Source organism: Panthera leo, chromosome B3 (genome assembly GCF_018350215.1).
Source record: "Panthera leo isolate Ple1 chromosome B3, P.leo_Ple1_pat1.1, whole genome shotgun sequence".
In the NCBI taxonomy this organism is placed as follows: domain Eukaryota; kingdom Metazoa; phylum Chordata; class Mammalia; order Carnivora; family Felidae; genus Panthera; species Panthera leo.
The window spans coordinates 144,793,220-144,816,355 of NC_056684.1; the positions used below are offsets into that span (position 1 = coordinate 144,793,220).

Sequence of the window (23,136 nt, forward strand, 5' to 3'; positions counted from 1 at the left end):
TAAACACAGAGCTTGAGTTTCGTGTCTCTGTGCGTTTAAACTCCGATCGCATAAATTGCCTTTTCCCTCGAGCGAAACAAACCTCGGAGATCTGCCCTGTCCGTGGGGAGAGACGCCCTGTGACCCATAACTGCCTCGTGGGACCCACAGCTGCAGGGAGCGGATGGCCACACCGGGGATCCTCACACCCATTTTATGGATGAGGAAGCTGAGGCTCAGAGAGGTTGCCTGACTTGCCCAGCGTCACTGGTGAGCCTGAGGCACAAAAAAGAGGAGTGGCAGGTGACAGGCTGGGGGGAGTGTGATGAGGGGGGAAGGCCACAGCCCAGGTGCCAGAGGGGGAGAATCAGGGCCTCCGGAAATCCCATCTCGGTGATCCCAGCTGCAATTGAGGCGTGATGCTGAGGCGCTGTCCGCCCACCGTCCCCCTCGTCCAGGCTCCTGATTCCCGAGCGTCTGAGTCCTGGGTCCTACTCCCTTCCATGCCGGGTGGTCCCAGGTGCAGAGGTAGGGCCAGCTGCCCACACGGCACAGTGTCAAGTCTCCCCTGGACACCAGCTCTGGGTGGCCTCCGCCGGGCCCCCACCCCCTGAAACTTGGGTCAGGGTAAGTGAGGCACATGCCAGGAAAGGCCAGGTCACCTGGGTGCGCCGAGGCCGTGACCTGCAGCCTTTCCGTGAAGGCCTAGCCAGCCAAGGTGCTAATTAGGGCAGGCTTCCCGAGGGGGAGGAAAAGCACCAGGAAGAGGAAGCGGCCTCCGGGCTGCCACACCCTCTTTCCTCCTGATTCACTGCTGGCCTGTCCACCGGCTGGCTGGAAGTCACCCAGCCTCCCCAAACTCAGGGGCCCCTGCCAGGTCGGGGGCCTTGCCCCGTGCTCCCCGATGGGCCTGCCTCGGCTGACCCACCTCCCAGGCATCTGGCTGACAGAGGACAGGGCGGTCCCGAAGGGTGGGGCGGGCGGAGACACTCAGGGTGCAGTTGGGGTGCGTTCATGGTGCCAGCAGCTGCACAGCGTACTTGGCGGCAGGGCTGTGACCCCCCTGGTGCCCCCGAGATGCTAAAGGGCCCCACCCTGACCCAGGGGTCCCAGGGGCAGGCGTCCTAGTTTTCGGTCTGCAGGTCCTGGGCCTCCCGCACACCCCGGGCCCTCGAGCTCCTGGAAAGCTGCCTCTGATCCTGCTGGTGTCTGTCGTGGCCCGTGCAGCCCCTGCCTCCCGTGGCTGCTGCCTGGATCATACCGCACTCAGGGTGGAAAGGCCGCCGGCTGTGGCAGGAGCCACGAGAGCGCCCCCTTGCTTTCTGAGCCGGCCGCTCTGGGCCCGTCAGATCTGGGCCCGTCAGACCCCACGGGCTCACGTGTGGCGTCCTGGACCTGGTGGCAGAGCACAGTCTCTCCTGGAGCATTTAGGAAACTTTCATTATGTCACATGTCACTAGTATCTTCCGGGTCAAACTTTTCTAACAGGATTTCTAATGAGCTTCCGTGTCCCCATGTCAACCATCAACTCACGCCCAGCTTGTTTCATTTATGCTGTATCCAGACCCTCTCTCCCCATATTTTGAATCAACCCAAGGAGTGCCCATTTTTTTCTTTTTATTTAAAAAATTGTTTTCTAAGTTCATTTATTTTGAGAGAGACAAAGAGAGCTCGAGCGAGCACGAGTGGGTAAGGGGAGAGAGACAGAGAGACAGAGAGAGAATCCCAAGCAGGCTCTACACCGTCAGCTTGGACCCCGACGTGGGGCTCGATCCCACGAACCACGAGATCATGACCTGAGCCGAAACCAAGAGTCAAATGCTTAACTGACTGAGCCACCCAGGTGCTGCCCCCCCCCCCCGCCCCCACCTCTTTTCTAAAGTGACAAGTGCCAGACTCACTCCCAGGAATTTAATTGAGTCATCTAGGCTGGGGCCCAGAAAAGGTGTATGTTAGCAAACGTCCCCGGAGATGTGGAGGTGCGGCGGAGGGAGCACTCAGAGCAGGGAGACCTATGGCATTGCCTCCAGGAGGATCTGGAGGACACGGTGACACCCCAGAAAGGGTGGGACAGACAGGGTGCTGCCATAGCCGACTCAAGGCGCTCCCTTTATTTCACGGGGAGGAAAACCACATGTGGAGACAGATCCCACTCCACCCTGACGTGGGGAAGTTGGAGAGGGCGGCCCAGTTCCCTCAGGGCCGCCTGGAGGGGGTGCTCACAGCCCCATCGATCGGTGCTCCAACGAGCTAAGACCTGTGCAGCATAAACCCACCCGGAAAAGTGGTTTACTGGTCCACCGCCAGGCTGCACGTTCCCAGGGGACGGCACCAGCCAGTTCCGACCAAAGGAGAGCCTGGCGCTGGCAGAGCCGGCTGACAAAGGATGCTTTGTTCACCTGTTAGAATAAACACTTCCCCTGGATATTTACTCCCGGGACTCGGATGTAATATGGGGTGTAAGTTACTCTTTAACAGGCCACTTGATCTGGGCCACCAAGCTCTCCTGAACTAATTTCCTGGAAGAAAGACGTTCCCACCACCAGCCCAGGCGTTTATTAACCACCCCCTCGGTGGTCAAGGAGAAGCTGGGTGTGGCTGTCTCCCGGACTCCGAGTTCACCCTGAGAACGAGCATCCTGGGGGCGGCCCTCAGCCTTCCCGGAGGAAGCAGCAGAGGCGGAACAGCAGCTCCTCGACTGTCTGGGCAGCGAGCTGAGCGGCCTGTCCGTTCTTGACCTTGAGAGAACAGAGATGGACTTGGGGTCCTGGGAGGAAAGGGGCACCCAGGCAGTGCACAGCCTCGGCAGCTGCCCCCAAACCTGGACTTTCAGGCCAAGGTTGCTGGGCTCACATATCTGTGATGTGCTGACCTTTAGAACGTGAATACAATTTCACAAACTTGGAGGCCTTCCAAATCAAAATGTTATTTTTATTATTTTTTTAAAGTTTATTTATTTATTTTGAGAGAGAGAGAGAGACAGAGAGTGTGGGCAGGGATGGGGTAGGGCAGAGAGAAACAATCCCAAGCAGTCTCCCTTCTGCCGGCGCAGGGCCCTGTGTGGGGCTCGATCTCCTGTACTGTGAGATCATGACCTGAGCCCAAATCAAGAGCTGAAAACTTGACTGAGCCACCCAGGTGCCCCCGCCTCCAAATCAAAATTTTTTAATGCAGACAAGGTTTCAGTGATGGGGTGAAAGGCCCGAGCCATTGTGAGGGAAAATCGGCCCTACAGTCCTTGCTGGCCATGACCTACAGTCACGCAAAAAGATGGGCTGGGCTGATCGGCTGTCCCCCTCAGGTATTTGGACCACAAAGGAAGGAAGGTGCCTCAGGGCATCGTAGGGGCCCAGACCAGGAGGAGGGAGAGGAGTGGGGCACAGAGAGGCTGGAGGCCCTGAGGGATGCAGAGAGCCCTTGATCTGGGTTCTGGGAGGCCCAGGGCCCCCACTGTCTCCTTTGGGCTCCCTGGGGATCCTCTATCCTGCCTGGGCCAACATGAGTGGGCAAACCGAGTGAGAACACCCTAGGATGGACATCTGTGCCTACTGGAGTCCACTCTCCTTCCGGCCTGCCTCAGTTTACAGGAAGTGAGGAGCGGCAGAGTGGAATCAGGGGCTGTCACCTGCACAACGTGAGTAGGTCTGTGCTAGGAGTCTAGTATTGGTCAAATGTCCACCTTCTGGTAAACAGGTCAGCTCACACTGGTTCACATGCTGGGCTTGCAGGACCTGGCTGTTGGGTGGGCAGGTGGGGAGGGGTGGAGAGAGGCCCGGCTCCAGAAGAAAGTGGCCCATGTGCGGAAGGGGCCTGGTGACCTCGGGGTCAGCTGAGGTGGGAGGGGCACAGGGGTGTCCTGGTCAGTGGCTGATATTAGCACCCCCTTTGTTGACATGTACAACTGACCACAAACTGGGGATTAGGAGATAGATAGAGTCGGTCTCCTGGAGGGAGGGGATGGCCCCAGGTGGGAAGGCGGGACCTCGGGTGCCCATCTCAATGTTCAGTTCAGGGAGAGAAGGCAGGGGACAAGCTGGACACACGAGGGGCAGATGGCCCTGGCCCAGGCCTCCTCCCTCCAGGTATCCCAGAAATGGAGCCTAAGGCAACCAGATCAACTGAGACCCCCGGGCACTGACGGGGTGGGGCTCCTTGACCGCTCCCGGCCATAATCAGGGGCTGGGTAGGCAGGGTGGGCCAGGGTAGGGAAGGGAGGCAAGCTTTCTGGTATGCAGCCCTGCTCTGTGGCCTGACTTCCTTGTGACATCCAGACGCTGGTCCGGAGGGCGCTTCTCTCTGAAGGATCATGCCTTGTATTAGGAACTTGTGTCAGTCCACGTCTGATTCACAGTCCTCAGAAGGCTCTGCTCCAGGCTTCCTTTAAAGGTAGGACCCTCCAGGTCAGTGGGTCTTGAACTTGAATGTGATTAGGGTCTCCTAGGTCATGGGTCCCACCGGAGTGTCTGACGCAGCAAGTCTAGGGTGGGGCCGAGAATCTGCACTTCGGACCAGTTCCCAGATGCTGCTGCAGCCCCCCCCCCCCCCCCCCCCGCCCTGGGCCCCACTTTGAGAACCGCTCTGGCTGAAGGCATCTCGGGACTTGATTCGCAAATTCACCGCACCCGCAACTCCTTTCAGAAGGAAACTGCAGCCTTACTGGGCACAAGTGAACCAACTCTCCCTCCAGAGACTGGCCTCGTGGTGCTCGGCAGAACCCTGGCTTTCTTCCTGAAGGTGGGGTGGGCAGTGCCCGCGGCCTGGGGACAGCCGTCCTCTGAGAGGGGGCCTCGGCAGGGATGGCAGGGATGGGGAAATCAGGGACCGGGGGACCCTGCCCGAGTCAATGACATGGCAGAGGGTCTGTGACCGGCGGCGCCTCGTCACACGGGGTGGACTTCGGAGCCGCTCAGGCTCCCTAGGGGGGTGCACTCGAGGCCACAGGTGCTGGTTTCCCTGGAAAAGCCACCTGGTTTCCAGGCCAGAGAGGAGATGCAAACACAAGGCTCCTCTCTGCCCCTTTTCAAAAGGGAGAAAGCCTGCACCTCAATAGCGGTGTCTACACTGAGTCCCACCATTGTCCACCGCGGTGAGAACCTGAGCCTGCGGGGACAGGCAGCGTCTCTGTGCACCTGGCTGTCCCCACAGTGGTCCCTTTGTGGTTCGGGGAAGGCAGCGGGCCTCCCGCCAGTCTCCTGGACAGCGCAGGCCCATCTGGATGCTCCCCAGACTCAGGTTTGGGAGGTCCAGTCGGCCGAGGAAGGTGACGCCAGGACAGGGGGAGGGCGCGTGGCAGTGCGGCAGCCCTGCCCCGTCCTGCACGCCGGACCTCAGCGCAGCCCCTGCAAGGCCCCGCACGCTCACCGGAAAGGTGTCTGGAGTCTTAGGATGGGTTGTCGTGAGCCGACTCCAGGTGGGGATTCACGCAGGGCTTACTGGGCACGGCTCCAGGGGAGACTGGGGGGTGGAGGCGGAAGTGCCCGGGGGCACCGCCTCTGAGCCTCTCGTGGGGACGACAGCCCGGCCTGAGCACGTGTCTTGGGCAGTCAGTGGTCCGTGGCCGTGCTCGGGACACCAACTCTCAGCAGTCCTGGTTCCTCCTGGGCCAGTCCTCGGACAGAGGCTCGGGGGCTGTGAGTGGGTTCCAGGGCTCTGCGGGGCAGTGACAGCGTCCACCCCTTCTGGGTACTCCCCAGACCCCTCTAGCCAGGAATGGAATGGTCCTTGAAATTCTTGTGTCACCTACCAAGGAGCATGTGAATGATTGAAAGAGCTTAGTAGCGATGAGGGCAGGGTGCTTGCAAAACGTGTGGTGGAGACACCCTGGGGCCCCAAAGTGGGCTGGGAAACAGCCTTCTGCAGGGTAAGGGCGTTCAGGGCTTGCGCAGCAGAGGGGTTTCGGAACGACACCTGGTGATGACCAGCACCCCCGAAGTGTGTTCCAGGGTTAATGGGCCTCAAGGTCACATACATTTGGGTCACTCTGGGTTTAAACTGGTTTTTCCCTCTTGCGTGACTTGGGAGTGTTCACGCGGTCTGGTGCGTGCTCACGGTCTGTCCACCAGAGGGCGCAGGCCCCACGGCCCCTCCGAAGCAGGGTGGGTGCACCGTCCCCGTCCCCCCAAGCACACCTTGGGAGACCTTGATGGAGAGCCCCTTCCCCCACAGCCTCCTCATTCTTTCTGAGTAACCGTTCATATATCCATATATCGGTTAACCAGAGATATCCCCTATTCTGTTTTACCAAGAACTAGAAAAATCTTTTTTACTGGCATCGCCGTCCGATTACATTTACAAAAACATCGGAGTGCCAACCGCGAACGCCTGGGCCTGTGTTGGGTACCAGACGGAAAGAGCCGATGTAGCGTCCTTCACGGAAATCTGCAACGTATCATCCATCGTCCGACACTTGCTTCATGGCTCGGTGTTTTGTTTTGCTTTGCTTTTCAGATCATGACTTTTAGGTTCGTTACAGCCCCACTGGCTATAGAATTATAGAGCTGAGATGCTCTGGAGGCCCTTGAGTTCAATTACTTCACTTGAGAGGCAGGGAAGCCAAGAGCCAGAGAAGTTAAGGAGTTTGCTTGAGGCCACACACCCAAGTGATGAACGGTGGCACCAACGGGGACCTGAATCCAACCTGCCGGGATGATCTCCGGTACGGGGGACGCAAGCCGTACACGGCGCAGAGTCTGTCTCGGGTCCTGTCCCGCCCCCCCCCCCCCCCCCCCCACCTTTCCACCACCCATTCTTTCTCTCCCAAAATAAATATAAACCTAAAACAAAGGTAAAAAGAAAAATGTTCATTGGGAGAAGGTCACACGGGTTTGAAGGCAGAGAGAATAACGTAATGGCCTCCCCCCAGGCATCGCGAGCGGGCGTGAACACACGCCAGCCGTCTCACCTGGGCTGCGCCCTCGCTCCCGTCTGTTCGGGTCGCTGGTGTTTGCTGACGTGTGAAGGTAAACCCGAGCGGTCACGTCGCCCCCGCTCCGTATCTTCACCCACATCTGCTCGTCTGCACCAAGGACATCTCCTTCGATGACCACAACACCACCACTGGCACAAAGTAAGCTGATGAAATGGGTTCTTTGGTGCCACTGAGCATCCGGCCCACGTTCCAATCTCCCGAGTAGTACCGGGAATGCCTTCTTGCGAGGGTCACGTGAATAAGGACCTAGGCCAGAGCTGGCTGGTGACGCCGGGCCTGACCTCCAGCGGCACCTGTAACGCAGACGCCCACCACTGCGCGGGCTGCCCAGCGCCGGGCTCTCTTCTGTAGGCGCTACAGGCCAGGGGGAGAGGGGCGGTGTGCGCATGCTCTCTCCACCCTGACTCGGAAGCAGATGGTCCGACTGGGACCCTGGCTCTGCGAGTCACGTGGCTTGTTCGCTAGCCAGCTAGTTACCCTCTAGTGCAGCCTGATCGTCAGGACCCCCACTCCGTCCGCCAAACGGGAAATAGTACGAGCTCGCGGAGGTGAGTGAGTGCAGGGCAGACGGACGGGGGGCTGGCACCTGGGGACTCGGGACCCCGCCGGCTTTAGAGACGCGACCCCAGGGAGGGCGGCAGGAACCACGTCCTCCACGGTGTCCCGCCGGGGCTCACGTACCCCTGGGATGGCAACAAGAGACACGTGTCTCCTCCCAGAGGCTGAGTGAAAGCGTGGCGTTTGAAGTTCCACCTTCTGATGCCCAGGCCTGTGTTCTCTTCCTTCTGCCTGAGGTTACTCGCCGGTCACCGTGAGCGGCACGGCACTGAGCCGGGACGGGAGAACGTGTAGGTTTAGGATAAGAAGCCTCGTTTCTTGTGGAAACCGGCTGCTCCCTCCCACGGGTGAGGTCGCGGGGCCCCGCTGCGTCGGCAGCCGCCTTCCTCGTGCTCCCCGGCGCCCGCCCCCGGCCGGCGCGTCACCCACCGGGAGCTGCGGGACAGCCGGCTGGCGGCACGCTCTAGCTCCACCTGCTGGCCGCCTTGGGACACCCGCCTGTTCCCAAAGCGTGGAGGCACTGTCCAAACTCTCAATGGGTTCTGGGCCAGCAACAAAGCCTACTTCTCCCCACTACGAAACACAATGCCTCCGCTGAGGGTTTTAGGGACAGGAAACCACTTGGCCTGGCACGAAGGTCGCTTTGCTCCACTTTGAGAGGCACCGCTGCTCCTCGGCAGCGTCTGGGGGTAAGCGGGGACGTCCTCCCACCTGCCTCACTGTGTCACGAAGCATGAACTGCCCGCTGCAGCAGGCAGCCCACCCACGGTCCCAAACCCCACTCTGCAGCAGTGGTGCGGGCAGCGGGCTCCCGGTGGATCACGTGCACCTTTGGCAAAACACTCATTTACCCAGATGAGAACTAAAGGACCCACAGGTGGTAACGGGGTGTGTGTGTGTGTGGGGGGGGGGGGGGGCGGTGCGCCCCTGGGGCCAGCGCTGCAGCCCCGGTCAGCTTTGGGGCCGGTTCCCCGGGTCCCGTGCCTCTCCCTCCCTGGGCAAGTGCAGATTCAGAGTCCCGGCCCCAGCCCCAGCAAGGTGACCTCTGGCTCTCACTGCCTCAAAATGGGGCTGGGGCTCCACCTTGTTTGCTTCTTTTTTTTTTAACATTTTTTTTTTTAACGTTTATTTATTTCTGAGACAGAGAGAGACAGAGCATGAACGGGGAAGGGTCAGAGAGAGGGAGACACAGAATCTGAAACAGGCTCCAGGCTCTGAGCTGTCAGCACAGAGCCTGACGCCGGGCTCGAACTCAGGAACCGTGAGATCATGACCCGAGCCAAAGTCGGCTACTTAACTGAGTGAGCCACCCAGGCGCCCCTCATTTGCTGCTTCTGACCGCATGAGCTAAGCTGCACAGCACAGGGCTGGCGTCTGGGGGCCCCACGGGGGGCGCGGGGGAGCGCTGAGGGTAAGGGCCCCCGTGGGGGCGGTTCTTTGCATTAGAGCTTTTCAAAACGTGGTCCCTGGGCGGCAGCACCTCTGGGCAGATGGTAAGTTCAAGTTCTCAGGCTCCTGCCCAGACCAACGGGATCAGGAACACTGGGGTCTCCTCCCAGTTCTGGTCCTGCCCCTGGCCCCAGCGCCGACACCGCTGTGAGGTGGGCAGCGACGCTGAGGGCAGGCGTCATCCCCATCTATACAGTAGGAGAAATCTAGCTGGGAATCCCTGCAGCAAGTGGCGGTCACTTGTCAGGCACCAACCGTGGTCAGACCTGACCCCATGTGCTGGAGACACACGCGAAACACGGGACGGTCTCTGCCCTTATGAGGAAAGACCGCTAGCGACCGGTACTGGGCCACTGTCTCTATTCCACAGCGAGACCCCTGCTGGCCTGCAGAGCACCACATTTCAAATTAGACCCCTTCTACCCTTACTGCTTTAGAATCCTTTATAAAAGTGTCATTCTGGGGGGCACCCGGGTGTCTGACTCTTGATTTTGGCTCAGGTCATGATCCCAGTGCCATGGGATTGAGCCTCTCGTCCGGCTCTGTGCTGAACACGGAGCCTGCTTATGATTCTCTCTCCCCCTCTGCCCATCTCCCCAGCTTGTGCTCTCAAAAGAGAGAGAAAAAGGTACAATTCTAGCAGTTTGGTGACTGCCTTAAATGGAGACAAATAGCATGCAATGTTTATTTGATATTAGCCAAACTGGGAGAAATGATCAGTTAGTCAGGCAGAGCCCGACACGGGGCTTGATCCCAGGACCCTGAGCTGGAATCATGTCAGTTTTTAAGTACTATGTACTTTGCCTTACCAGGGACTTCCTGATAAAGTCTCTCGGAGCTTCTACTTTTCACCCACTACAAGATCTCATACCTCAATTGTACAGTGTTTTACAGTTGTCTTTTTTTTTTTTTTTTGAGAGGGTGAGCAAGTGCACCTGCAAGCGAACGAGGGGAGAGAGTGGGGCAGGGGAGGGGAGAGAGAAGCGGGGCTGGAGCTCACGAATTGTGAGATCACGACCTGAGCTGAGGTGGAATGCCTAAGGACCAAGCCCCCCAGGCGCTGGCACTTTACAGTGTCACTAATGCCCCCCCCACCCCCCGCCGCGGTCTTTCACGGATCCGTTGGAACTGACGACAGTCCCCAAAGGGGAAAACACAGGCTCGGCGAGGTCACGAGAGTTAAGTGGCAGAATCATCTGTTTCACAACTGTTTACTGGACATCACAGGGGTGAGGGCCTCGGCCTAACCCCGACTCCTGTGGCGATCGAGGACAGGACGGGTCACCGGGGAGGCGGACACGGGGACACGGGCACAGGCGCACCTCACAGTTCCATTTATTCACGCCACAAAGGAAACAACACGTCTACACGCGTACGGCGGTGTTCCACGCCCCCATCTAACAGAGCTGCTGGGATTTACAGCCACATGGTCGGTCTCACGTGTGCTCCGAGGAAAGCTGGCTAATGGTGACCGTGAGCGGGGGCAGGACTCGAAGCTTTTAAAAGAGAAGCACAGTGTAACTGTAAGTGAGGAAGAAAGGGACACACAGAAGACGGTCTATTCCGTACCTTACTGACAAGTCTGTAAATGACAGTTTTCAACACTATGGACAAGTCTGGAGGGTCACTTCTACACGGAGCGTCTGACACGTTTACGGGTTCGTGTAATCAGTTCGTGCACACGGCACAAACCTGTGGCACAGGACAGAGGGGCAGGAAGTCTCTTCTCCCCAGGGGTCACGAGCCAGCCCTGGGTTTGTGAGGACTCACATGACTGGTTTCACTGTCATTTGGGAAATAGAGTGAAATGTCTGACACTTGGGCACAAACTTATGTGATGCTTTCTTTCAAAACACACCTCATAGGGCAGCGAGCTCGCACAGCTAACCTGTGCTTCCCTGCTGGCGGCACTGGCCACCTCTGGCTTTCCATTACCCCCACAAGTCTTACTTGGTCCAAGGGGGTGAGCAATGGTTTTTAACACTCTGACTGTAAGAGGAACTTCATGTTTCAACGTGATCCCCCTGTACCTTATGTACTGATAAGCACACACCGCAGAACAGATACGCCTTGATCTGAAAAGGCACGATGGGGTTTTTAATTCCCCCTCCATTTTAAGAAACAAAAATCTTACCTTTCGAAGCTTTACTTCTTTTATCTGAAATAAAAAGAAAGAAAAATTGGTCGTATCAGTGTTTTAGAAACATGTTTTCAGTCAACCTAGTGTTGAAATCGATATTTGGCTGAAGAGCTCATAGCTTCAGTAAAGCTGTTCCAGAAAGCTTTCAGAAAATAGGGAGTTTCTATGGTGTCTCACAGCCAAGAAGCGGTACAATTTCCACCCAAGATGCTCCATGGACAGTTAAACAGCCCTTCAGCATCTGGAGGGCTTTGTACCCCCCACACCCCGCCCCCCAAACCTCAGTCCTGTAGTTTAAACCAGTTGCTTGTTAATACATGACTGGGGCTCATCTCTGTTCCACTGGGGACCAAATGGTCACCCCGTCTTAGCTTCTATTATGAAAACAGTTCAAACATTCACAACAGCGGAAAAGGTACAGTAACGCACGATAGGCCACGACACTCCACCCCTATTTCAGTCCGCGTCTCTTAAGACTAAGGACATCTCCTACGTGTTTGAAGTACCACCGTGACACCTAAGGAAACTCACAATTCCCTGTTATCAAGGTTTGTTCAGATTTTCTCAGTTGTCCCCAAGTGTCTCTTACAGCTGACATGTACGCTTCATGTTTTTTTAAATTTATTTTGAAGAGAGAGAGCGTGCTGCAGAGAGAGAGAGAGAATGACAATGTCCCGAGTAGGCTCTGCTGTGCTGACAGCAGAGGCCAATTCAGGGCTTGAGCTCATGAACTGTGAGGTCGTGAACTGAGCCAAAGTCGGACGCTTAACTGACTGAGCCCTCCAAGCCCCCCCTACTCTTCACGTTTTATTTTGTTAAAGTTTTTTTATTTTTTTTTTTCACCGTTTTTTTTTTTTTTAATTTATTTTTGGGACAGAGAGAGACAGACAGAGCATGAACGGGGGAGGGGCAGAGAGAGGGAGACACAGAATCGGAAACAGGCTCCAGGCTCTGAGCCATCAGCCCAGAGCCCGACGCGGGGCTCGAACTCACGGACCGCGAGATCGTGACCTGGCTGAAGTCGGACGCTTAACCGACTGCGCCACCCAGGCGCCCCTTGTTAAAGTTTTTTTAAAACGTTTTTATTTATTTTTGAGACAGAGCACGAACAGGGGAGGGTCAGAGAGAGAGGGAGACACAGAATCTGAAACAGGCTCCAGGCTCTGAGCCGTCAGCACAGAGCCCAACATGGGGCTTGAACTCATGGACCGCGAGATCATGACCTGAGCCAAAGTCGGACGCTAAACCCACTGAGCCCCCCAGGAGCCCCTACTCCTCATGTTTTAACAAAGGGCTCTGATGCTCACTTCTGGGTAAGAACCATAGTTCCTTCACAACATGAATCGTGATTCCTTTTGAAAAGAATTTTCATCCTGACTGCTAAAGAGTGAACATACAGAAACTTACCAGCAGCCCTGATTTTATAAATGATGGAGCCCATCAGCCCCATTCCTACCCAAATCTCCTGGTAAACTTGGGTATAGTAGGGCCTCATGGGGACCCAAACATTCTGAATAAGGCTTTGAAGCATCTGAAAAGAAGCACAGAGATAAATGTTACCATGACCGCCATTTTAAAGCTAACTGGTTAAGGGGGTCCCACATATTCCTGAACTTGACCCCATTTCCTACAACTCCTGCACAGGGGCCGTTCCTACCCCGCATGGGGCCCCCGCTCGGCAGCTCTTGGAGCTCTACTCCCCTCTTCGGGGCTGCCAGCTGAGGCCACCCTGGTGCTCTGCCACCCCTTGCTCCTGAGTCCCCAGACCGTGCCACCCTGCACAGCCCATGTCCCCTCTCCAACAGCTACTCTCCATGAACACTGTGCCCAAATCACACACCACTTTCTTTTAACCTTTAAATAGAAAAACTTGTGTGTCTGCATCATCACTTTAAGAACTGCTGGCGTTCAGAGCTGAAAAAGAACACAGGTCCTCATGAGACCCACACCCAGCGTGGGCACATGCTGATCAGCTCCCAGAACCTCCTGGTTTTAAAAATTTCAGCCCTAGTGAGGTATAAGTGACTTCTAAAACTGTGACATACACATTTTAATTTTTGTTTTAAGCAGTCTCCACCCTCAACATGGGGCCTGAACTCACGACCCCGGATCAAGTCCCATGCTCTACGGACAGAGCCAGCCAGGTGCCCTGCAACTGTAAGACATTCAGCATACACCGTGGTGGTGACTTGATAAACACCATGAAAAGATTTCCCCCATCTAGTCAACGACCACACCCGTCACTTCACTTGTGTGTGTGTGTGAACTTTATGGGGCTACTGACCACAGTTACGATGTTTTACCTGTGTTTCAGCTTCGAAATCTGCCACTAACTGCAAAGCAGACAGCGAAGGATGACGTGGTTACTTCTTAAGAGCTGCAATTATGACCGAACTTATTTAATGCATGAAAATATTTACCTCATCACTGGATTTGATGGAGAAAAGCCATCAAATGCTGAACTTAACATAGTTTGCTTTTATGTGCAGGTCTCCAAGTAAGGCTTTTGATGACACGATTTACTACAGACTCTAAAACTTGATGCCCGCGTTTTCATTTAAGCTCTGTAACCTCTGAAGTGGTGTATTAAACTACAGTCCTTCAAATCTTGTCAGGACTAACTAGATCCAAGCACTTTGCATTTTCTGCGAAAGCGCTCCTCCAGCCTCAATCAGTGAGGCTGCTGGTCCCCGCCCCGGCCAGAGCCCCGTCCATCGCTCCTTCACATCACTACTGGGGCCATGCAGAATTTCACTTCTCGAATTCAGTGTTCTTTGGTGTGATCGCGATTTCCTGAGCACGCACTAGGCAGCAGGCCTTGTCTGGGGGCTGAGAAGCTGGCTCCTCAGGAATGCGAATACCTGGGAGAAAAGTGTCCTTGGCAGAGGCAGCGTGTACGCCAAGACCCCAGGCCGGGATGGGCTTGAGGAAGGGGGAGGAAGGGAAGCCACCACAGCTGCCCACATCCCAATCCGGGCTCTGCCGCCTTCCTGCTCACTGCCCCGATTTCTTCCTCTGCGAAGCGGGGGTGAAAACACTGCCCACCCACCAAGGACTCTCGTGAAGACAGGTTCCTTTGCATCAAGTGTTTAGAGAGTCTGGTGTCCTGTACCGAGAGCTGTTACATAAAACAGCGTGGCTAGACCACGGGAGGGAAGAGGAGCTGGGTCGGTTGTTTGGGGCCACGGAAGCTGTGGTGAGGAGTCCAGCTTTTACTCTAAGCGCGTCACGCAAACCTACCAGCACTCACAAAGGACGTACACACTTACCTCTTGCACCACTCCCTAACCCCCCAGATGACCCCTACCAGGTGGCTACTTAGAGGGAGTTGCCGGAGATCACCCAGCTGGATCTATGAATCACCCAGGCCCCCAGTCCTCATCACTAGGAGAATCTGCTCCAAGGACCGTCTTATTGAGGCTGAGGCATGGTCATAAAGGTCAGCCAGCCCTGCCCCCTGACCCAGGTGTGACCCTGAAGGATGTGGTTGTGTCCTCCTCCTGGAACCCCTGCAGATATGTCTGCCCTCAGGCTGAGATGCTGTCAGACCACGAGGATACAAGAAAGCAACAACCTTGCTCTTGGAAGGTGCCTGAGAAGACCCAGATGGGATCCAGAGGGGGCCTCTAAAACCCCCAGGTGGAAAGAGTTCAGGCCGACCAACAGCATTCCCCTCCTCCCTGAGCCAGCAGTAACTGGGAAGGAAGGTAATCCCAGCCCCCACGGCGGCTGGGTCCCAATCCCAGCTCCGTCTGCTCTGCTCCCAATCTTGGGGGCAAGTCCCCAAAGTTGTCCTTTCAGAAGGTTCTCCTGTGAAACAGGGATATGTCCACCAGCCCCATAGGGTTCTGGATGGCCTCCAAGGGGAACCATAAATGACCCGGCCTGATGTGAAAGGAGGACTCAGCACACGGTCACAACGGCGGCAGAAGGAAGTGCCACAAACATCCGGCTGATAGTAGTGCTAAGCTACTGGGATTCTAAGAAGGAGAACTGAAGGATCTGCCCTCACTTAGGCCAGATGAAGATCTAGATGGAAAACAGCAAAGTAAACTGAGATCAAAGGAGGGGAGAAGGGGCTGAAGACACTTGAGTTGCCCTGATTTTCTGCACACCATCCTGATCCCCCGGCACTCCTCACCTACAATTATCTCGGACTGAGCAGTAGGCTACAAATACTTACCTACCCTGGCGCGACTTTCCTTTTGGCCAAGGTTGCCGTATTAGGCTGGACAAGTGTCATGTTCCCGACATCTAATAAAGTGAGGCCCCCACTTTTTCCACCTGAGTCCACTGTCCGTGCACATCACCGGCTCTGTGTGCGGATTTTAGGGCACTCACTCTGTATCAGCAAACTTTTACCCGACCTTACACGGCAGACAGGACACGTCTACCTGCTGAGGCCCGGACGGGGATTCACAGGCCGAGTTCCATACAACTGCAACCATCGCCTGCGACCCCGTTGTGGGCCCCGTGGTACCCACCCCCCCGCCCCCCCCCGCCGCGCCCCGGCTAGTAACCTGTAGAACAGCGCGTCGCAAAGGAAACCGAGGTACAAGGACTGAAGGGACCAAGCTCTGGGCGGGAGCTCCAGCAGCAGCAGCTGCGCGACCCCGGGCAGGTGGCCGACCCTGTCACCGCCCGAGCGCCCTTCGTCAAAGCAGTCCGGCGGGGCGCGAGAGGCGTCCAGGCCGAAGGAGACGGCGGGACTTCGCACAACCAGCCAGGCCGCGCGGACCGCCTCCCTTCCTGGGCCGGGGGCTGCAGCCCAAGGTCAGCAGGGGCCCGGAGGGACTCTCACCTGCCGCCCACAGTCCTGCGCCCCGCGGGCCCCCATACCCCGCGCCGAGCAGCCGGCCGCGCCCCCCGCACTCACCTCGGCCCCCGACCCCCAGCTCAGGCCGCCTAGACCCGCACGGCTAACGACGCGGAAAGGTCACCGAGTGCGCAAGCGCCGCGCGGGGTCCGTCGGGAAGGCGGAAGGAGCGGCGGCGCCCCGAGGCCAGAGCGCCTCCCCGGCCGTGCCTGCTCGCCACAGCGCCCCCAGCGGTCGCCCCGGTGCAGTCGGCTGGCGGAGTGCCAGGGGAAGAGGCTGGCTGGCCAAGGGGGCCTGGGTGTGTTTGTCAGGACCAGGTGACTAACGGGTGGGACGTGTCCCGTTGCGGGACTTCCGGTGTAGGGTCCTGGACAAAGCTGAAAGGTGCGTCCACCTGAAAAAGGGGCCGTCTTTATTTGATGTATTAAGTCTGAGAAGTCGTCTCCCCTCTGGTTTTCTTTCTTTTCCCAATGTTTGTTTATTGAGAGAGAGCGAGCGAGCGCGCGCGAGCGAGCAGGGGAGGGTCAGAGAGAGAAGAGGCAGAATCCGAAGCCGACCCAGGCTCTGAGCTGTCAGCCCAGAGCCCAATGTGGGGCTTGAACTCAAGAACCAGAGATCATGACCAGAGCCGAAGTCAGATGCTCAACCTACTGAGTCACCCAGGCACCCTATTTTTTTCTTTTTTAGAGACAAAGAAAGAGCGAGAGCTGGGTAGTGGCAGAGGAAGAGGAAGACGGAGAATCTTAAGCAGGCTCCATACGTAGGGTTTCATCTCACGACTGTGGGATGATGACCTGAGTAGAAATCGAGAGTAGAGGCTCAACCAATTGAACCAACAAGGTGCCCGCCGCTGTTTTCTTGCTATTTCTCTGTGTATTAACCGTTTTATTCTGCATATTTTTATGCAGCTATCTTGTGCATGGCAATTTTAGTCAACAGACACTGGACTTCAAAGACACAGGCTTTGAAAAAAACTCTGCTTGTTGTTTTTTTTTTTGGTTGGAATACATTTATTTTCATCTGTCTGTAAACAAGGTGTTTAATAGTTACGGCATTTTTAAAAGAATGCATATTTAATCAGATGAGTTAGACTGTATCCCAGATGTAACAAAGTGCAGGGAAAGAAATGGACAAATCAGCAACAAGATTTGTTTTTAAATCTGTACATTATCCACAAGGCCCAAACAATAGAAGCAAATACTAGAATGTCCCTAAAGTAGTGCCATTCTAAAGAAACCTTTAACAGGTCAGTTAAAACCCGTCTCACAATAGCGACAGTTCATTTTAACAATAGTATGACACAGAACACCTGTGAAAAAAATTCATCACAAGACAGCCAAGTCCACAATAATGCAACTTCATATAAAAACTCAAGCTGCAAATAAAAATTGGTCCTATGAAGAACTGGACACACTCCAGATGGTTATGCTGGGATACCTAATGTCCATAATGGCAGCCTTTTACAATTTTACTAAAGAATAGAGCTGGTGTGCAAAGAAAAAGGAACACAAATCTGAGCTATTGCAACGACGGAACGTCCCTGGGGATTCGGTCTGTGTGGTTCCGGTAAGGTCGTGGGAGGAAGTGCCTTTTGCTCTTGTTTCGCAGTTGCACTCTTCATATAGCTTGTAGACAAAAGGTCTGTCTCTACTCAAGTGCAACGACAATACTAAAAGCAAAGCACTGCAGCTTTCAATAGCTCAACAACAAAAGGGATATTACTTGGTTAAATAAACCAGGCAATGCATAAAAAATGGAAACAAGTTTTCTCAGCAGAAAGCTGGAAATTCTAAAAAAGAAACAAAAACCCACCTGGACAGTCCGAAAAAAAGCCAGATAGAAATTGGGTAGGTTTAGCAGATTAGACAGTTGAAGAATACTGAACTGAAAGCTGCATTAGAAGATACCATTCAGAAGCACAGGGAGACCAAAGACAAGATGAGAGGGTACAGCAGAAAAGCCCCTCGTCTATCATCTCAGAGGAAAGGAGAGTGAGATGGGGCAGAAATGCTACAAGAGGTAATTTTCCAAAAGTGATGGGGAAAAAAATCACACCAAAGAATCAGAAAGCCTCACAGAAACCCAGCAGGCTGATAAATGAAAATAGACCAACACTCTGAAATCAACAGAAAATAAATAAAATAAAACCATATAAAAATAAATACCACAGAAAATAAAACCATGGAAAAGTAAAGATGAGAAGATCTTAATTGCCTATCCAGAACTCTACGCATATAGAATTTAGGCTTCAGTAAAGAAGGTGAAATAAAGACATTTTGGATAACCTAAGGCTGAAGGAATGATCGATCACCAGATCTACAGTCCTTACAAAAAAGAATAAAAACCAAACAACCAACGTTCATTACTCAGGCAGAAGGGAAGGGAGCTCAGCTGGAGGGACGAGGACCATGGAAGGAAGAGCAGTGAGCGAGGTGCTGCTTTGAAGGGAAAAAACGCTTAGGATCAAGTGAAAGCTGCATTCACAACTTGGAAATCTTGCTATTTTAGGGTAGTGGTTCTCAAAGTGTGGTTTGGGGGTTTCCAAGGACCTCTGGGTGTCGAAACTATTTTTGTAACAATGGTAAGATGTTATTTGTCTTTTTCACTAGAATTATCTCACAAGTATTCAGTGGAGTTTTCCAGAGGCTGACTTGTGATGTCACAACAGAATGAATACAGAACAGATATGAGAATCCAGCTATGTTCCATTAAGGCAGACATTAAGAGATCTACAAAAATGTAAAAGTGTCATTCTCACAGAGTGACTTTTTATAAAAATATTCTCTTTAACATCAAATAGGTTATGGTCACTTAAAAATGGATAAACAAAATGTCTCAGTTGTAATCCCTAATAAAGTAGATGTAACCCACAAAAATGAAAGTCCTCTAGGGTCTTCTTTCATTTTTAAGAGTAGAAAGGGGTCCTCAGAGAAGGACCAGGTTTGAGAACCACTGTCCTAGAAAAAGAATGATTTAGACTATAAAAAGGTAGGAAACAAGCATTTAGGGAAAACTCATGAGTATCATCATAATCTATTTCAAGACAACAAAGCTTTTGAACTTCAAACTCCACTTGAGATCAACAGAATTTTCAGGTCTTTTGTTGCCAATCCAAAACACCCTATGAAAAATACATCTTCAAAGGAAACAAAATGTTGAAAGATAGAGCCACCTCAGCAGATTTATGCAAAGTGCAGAATTGCTGCATTTTGTAGCTGAGAAGGTCAGAGAAGATGTGCAGGTACTTTGGACACAGCTTCTCCCACTTTGTCAAGAGTGCTGCCGAATGGCATAAATCATTTGTTATCGTCTCGCCTGCGTGTTTTCCCTTTGGCTCCGCAGCTCAGCTGCTCTGGGAATGCACATATGACCTCCGCCAACGCCCAGGGGACTTCCTACGCGCCCTGGTCTAAATGTCTATAAGCCGATTGAGAACTGTCAAGCAGTCTCTTTCAACTCTAGACAGGAAGGCAAGATGAGCTGGGCTGAGTATGAAGCACCAAGAACTACTGATCAAATGAAGGGGTCAAAGCGACTCGGTCTGTGATGACACAGTGTTAAACCAGTAGTCAGGAAATGGCAATTAAATGAGAACCAATTTCAAAACTGAAGAAGCACCAAGACAGCAGTTAGAAGCATCCTTAAACTGTAGTTAAAAACTCAAAACTCAAGGGGCGCCTGGGTGGCTCAGTCAGTTAAGTGTCGGACTCTCGGTTTCGGCTCAGGTCGTGATCTCGCGGTCTCATGAGTTTGAGTCCCACATCGGGCTGTGCGCTGATGGTATGGAGCCTGCTTGGGATCCTCTCTCTCTGCCCCTCCCCTCCTCACACTGTCTCTGTCTCTTTTAAAATAAGTAAGTAAAGTTAAAAAAAATCCCTCAAAACTCAAGAGAACTGAAAGAGATAGCAACCCAAAAGGTCCAAAGAACATAGAAAAGGACTTCCAATCACCTTACACCTGTTAGAATTGGCTAAAATAAAAAAGACAAGAAACAGCAAGTATTGGTGACAGAAACACTTGGAGAAAAAGGAATGCTTGATCACTGTTGGTGGGAAGGTAAATTGGTGCGGCCACTGTGGGAAGCAGTATGGAGGTTCCTCAAAATATTAAAGATAGACATACCGTATGATCCAATAATTCCAATATTGGGTAATGATGCCCCCAAACCCAAAACCACGAATTCAAAAAGATATCTGCACCCCTACGTTTATTGCGGCATTTTTACAACAGCCAAGGTATGGAAGCAAACCAAGTGTCCATTGATAGCCAAAAGGAAAAGGAAGATACACACAACGGAATATCAGCCCTAAAAAGGATGAGACTGTGCCATTTCCAACAACGTGGCTGGACCTAAAGTGTATTATGCTCAGTGAAAGAAGTCAGACGGGGAAAAACAAATACATGATTTCACTTATATGTAGAATCTAAAAAAAAAAAAAAAAAAAAGAAGAAACCCACAAAAAGCAGCATCTGACTTATAAATGCAGAGAACAACCTGATGGCTGCTAGAGGGAAGGGGGGATTGGGCAAAATGGGTAAAGGGGAGCGGGAGATACAAGCTGCCAGCTATTGAATGAGTAAGTCATGGGAATGGGAGGCGCAGCACAGGGAACCGAGTCAATGATACTGTAATAGCGCCTCATGGTGACAGATGGTAGCTACAGTAGCGGTGAGCACAGCATAACGTATAGAGTGTTGAACTGCTGTGTTCTACACCTACGCCTCCGCCATTGCCCGTTGACTATAGTCAGATAAAAAAAGAACAAGCCCACTCTGCCAAAAAAAAAAAAAAAAAAAAAAAAAAGAGCAACTTCCACTTGAAACATCCAAGCAACATCCACTGTGTCACAGACAAGGGATGACAGAGTGTGGGAACCGTAACGTACTAGGAAACACAAATGTGAGTTTCAGTTGTTCCAAGTGGTTTCGATGCATTTGGGGAGATTTAGAACACGTTTTAGCCTTCACATAAACCATGAAGTTACAGTGTTTTTTAGTCAACGCTGAATAACGTCTGAAAAGTCTCAATGACTTTGTGATTACGTTCTTATTTATTGAAAAACAGGTTCTTTCCCATGGCCAAAAAGTGCGTGGGCGAGGGGCACCTTTTGCAGGCTGCTGTGTTTGGAAACGTTACAACGGGAAGCCCAGAGCTCACAAATATAAACTAGTGGTGTCATCCAGATTTGGACTTAGGACCCCTGGCTCAGTACCTTGCTGGGCTCATTGTTCCTGAAACATCCAGAGCTCAACCCCCAACCAGTCTGACCGCTGTCTGCACTGCTCTCAAGCTGACCTCTATTCGCCACTCTTTGAGCATTTTCCAGTCCTTAACTGGACTTCACAACGTTGGTCAGCACTACGCTCCTGATGCCTCCCACCTACTCTTTCACACGCGTCTTTCCGGAGAGCCCACACTATGCTAGGCTCGGCACGCTGGAATGAAGGCCAGCAGGCAATCATGCCACTTTTCTTGTTCTCCGCGCCATCTCCCTGACTTTGTAGATCTTTGCTGGATTCCCCCACCTCTGCCTCATCTTTCAGGCTGTTTCCTAGGGTTCTGTCCTCCACCTTCATTCTTCTAGTGCTCGGCCTGGACCATTTCAGCTGCTCTCAGGGTCTTAACCACCGTTCATTTGCCGATGACCACCAAATCCGTACCTCTGGCCACCTCTTTCCATCTAGCCGTGTGCAAGACACCGTACCCCAGATGCAGGTTTAGGAAAGAAGGAGAGGAATTTAGTTTAGTCATGTTGTGGCCCAAGAGAACTTCTTCCAGGCCTGCAGTTCAGGCCTTAGTGGCATGTGCCTTCAGGCCTCCGCCCACGGAGTACGTTCCCTGTGAGTCTTCCCCCTGCAGTCGTCCTTCGCCTGCCTCGTTCCTGGTTACCCTGCAGATGTCCACCTTGGGGTCACTTTCTCCCAGAAATCTTTCCTGACCTTACTTCTGTTCCCCAGGTAAGGTGCAAGGTGTCCCAGTTCAGCAGCCGGCTGTTTACCTGGACAATATACACTCAACCCCCTCCTCCCGTTTGCCTTCCATCTCCCACCTTGAGGTCTCCCAGCGTGGCACCCCGGCAGCTCTGCGCCGAGCCTGGCACACAGCAGGTGCTCCATCAATGTCTGGCCCTTCTCGGCCTGGAGCGCCAAGCCGCGGACGTAACTGCAGAGGGAACTGTGGAGAGCAAGTCAAGACCAAATTCTTGCACCTCCTGGATCCGCTGATGCCCCGGCTCAGGCCCCTAAAACGCAGAGCAGCTTCGAGGGACTCACCTCGCCGACTCGAGGACCGCCGCAGTGGCTCAGGCGTTCCCCAACGTGCGGAACAGCGACGCGTCCGTCAGCGCAGGCGCTGGGCGGCCAGTGCTCCCAGCAGGCCTAGCGCGGCGCCGAGGGGCGGGGCCGGCGGCACGAGGTTCCGCCGTGTGAGCGCTGGCACATCCTGATTGGAGGGCCCGGGCGGGGCGGGGCCGCGTTCCCCCCGCGCCCCGACGCTCCTTGGCGTTCTTGGCGTCGTCTGTTCCCGCCGCTCCGCTGGGCAGTTGAGGTGGCGTCGTCGCCGTGCCGGGAGCATGCTGCGCAAGCTCACCGTCGACCAGATCAACGACTGGTTCACCATCGGCAAGACCGTGACGGATGTGGAACTGCTGGGCTCACCGCCCGCCTTCCCGGCCGAGGCGGCCAGGGACGAGGCGCAGCGCAGGGACGCGCCCCCCCGCTTCGGCCCAGCAGCCGGGGCCCAGACTGGGCCCCAGCCGGCAGCGTCCGGGAGGTAGGAGGCCGAGGGTGGGTGCGAAGCCCAGGCCCGGCCAGGGGTGGGAGCGAGGCCGGCGGTGGGGGAGCGTCTGGGGGTTGGTGTGAGGCCCGAGCCCTTGCTCCTCCCCAGACTCTCCCTGACTACGTCCCTGGCCCCCGGCTGGGCCACCCCGTGACCTAGGCCTAGTTAACTCTCCTGGAAGTTGAGCCACTCCAGAATTACGTTCACTTTTTAACTTTTTTTTTTTTTTTAATTAATAAGCTATTTTTGAGAGCAGTTTACATTTACAGAAAAGTTGAGCATAATCCCAAGTACCTTCTTCACCCCCGCCAACGTTTCCCTGTTGTTAATGTCCTTTTTTGTGTGTCATTGTACAAGGGACGAGACGATGTGGATACGTTATGGTTAACCAGAGTCCGTAGTGCCGATGAGGGTTCAGTCTTAGTGTTGTGGTCTGTGGTTGTGGACAGGTGTAGGAACCTGTATCTACCACCATACAGAATAGTTTC

The 23,136-nt window shown here is 53.9% G+C and overlaps 2 protein-coding genes across 6 annotated transcripts in view; one reads left to right on the forward strand and one right to left on the reverse strand.

The window, feature by feature from the left end:
• Positions 1-10,109: 10,109 nt before the first annotated feature.
• On the reverse strand, positions 10,110-22,235 carry ATP5MJ (ATP synthase membrane subunit j). Of its 2 annotated transcripts, none has more exons than XM_042944444.1 (4): positions 22,144-22,235; positions 12,462-12,585; positions 11,049-11,072; positions 10,110-10,410 (listed from the first exon to the last, which is right to left on the reverse strand). In XM_042944444.1, exons 2-4 carry the CDS (start codon positions 12,583-12,585, stop codon positions 10,376-10,378), a joined length of 183 nt encoding a protein of 60 aa, XP_042800378.1. In that variant the 5' UTR covers positions 22,144-22,235; the 3' UTR covers positions 10,110-10,375. The 2 variants fall into 2 exon arrangements, with proteins under 2 accessions (XP_042800378.1, XP_042800377.1); XM_042944443.1 differs by lacking the exon at positions 22,144-22,235 and adding an exon at positions 15,931-16,032.
• A 133-nt stretch (positions 22,236-22,368) lies between these two features.
• TDRD9 (tudor domain containing 9) overlaps positions 22,369-23,136 on the forward strand; it is a 110,795-nt gene continuing 110,027 nt past the window's right edge. For 2 of the 4 annotated variants that reach the window (XM_042944437.1, XM_042944438.1), the window contains exon 1: positions 22,370-22,642. In XM_042944437.1, the coding sequence (XP_042800371.1) occupies positions 22,443-22,642 (200 nt within the window). In that variant the 5' untranslated portion in view covers positions 22,370-22,442. Of the gene's footprint in view, positions 22,643-23,136 lie in introns of all 4 variants that reach the window. The other 2 variants (XM_042944441.1, XM_042944439.1) reach the window with 2 other exon arrangements.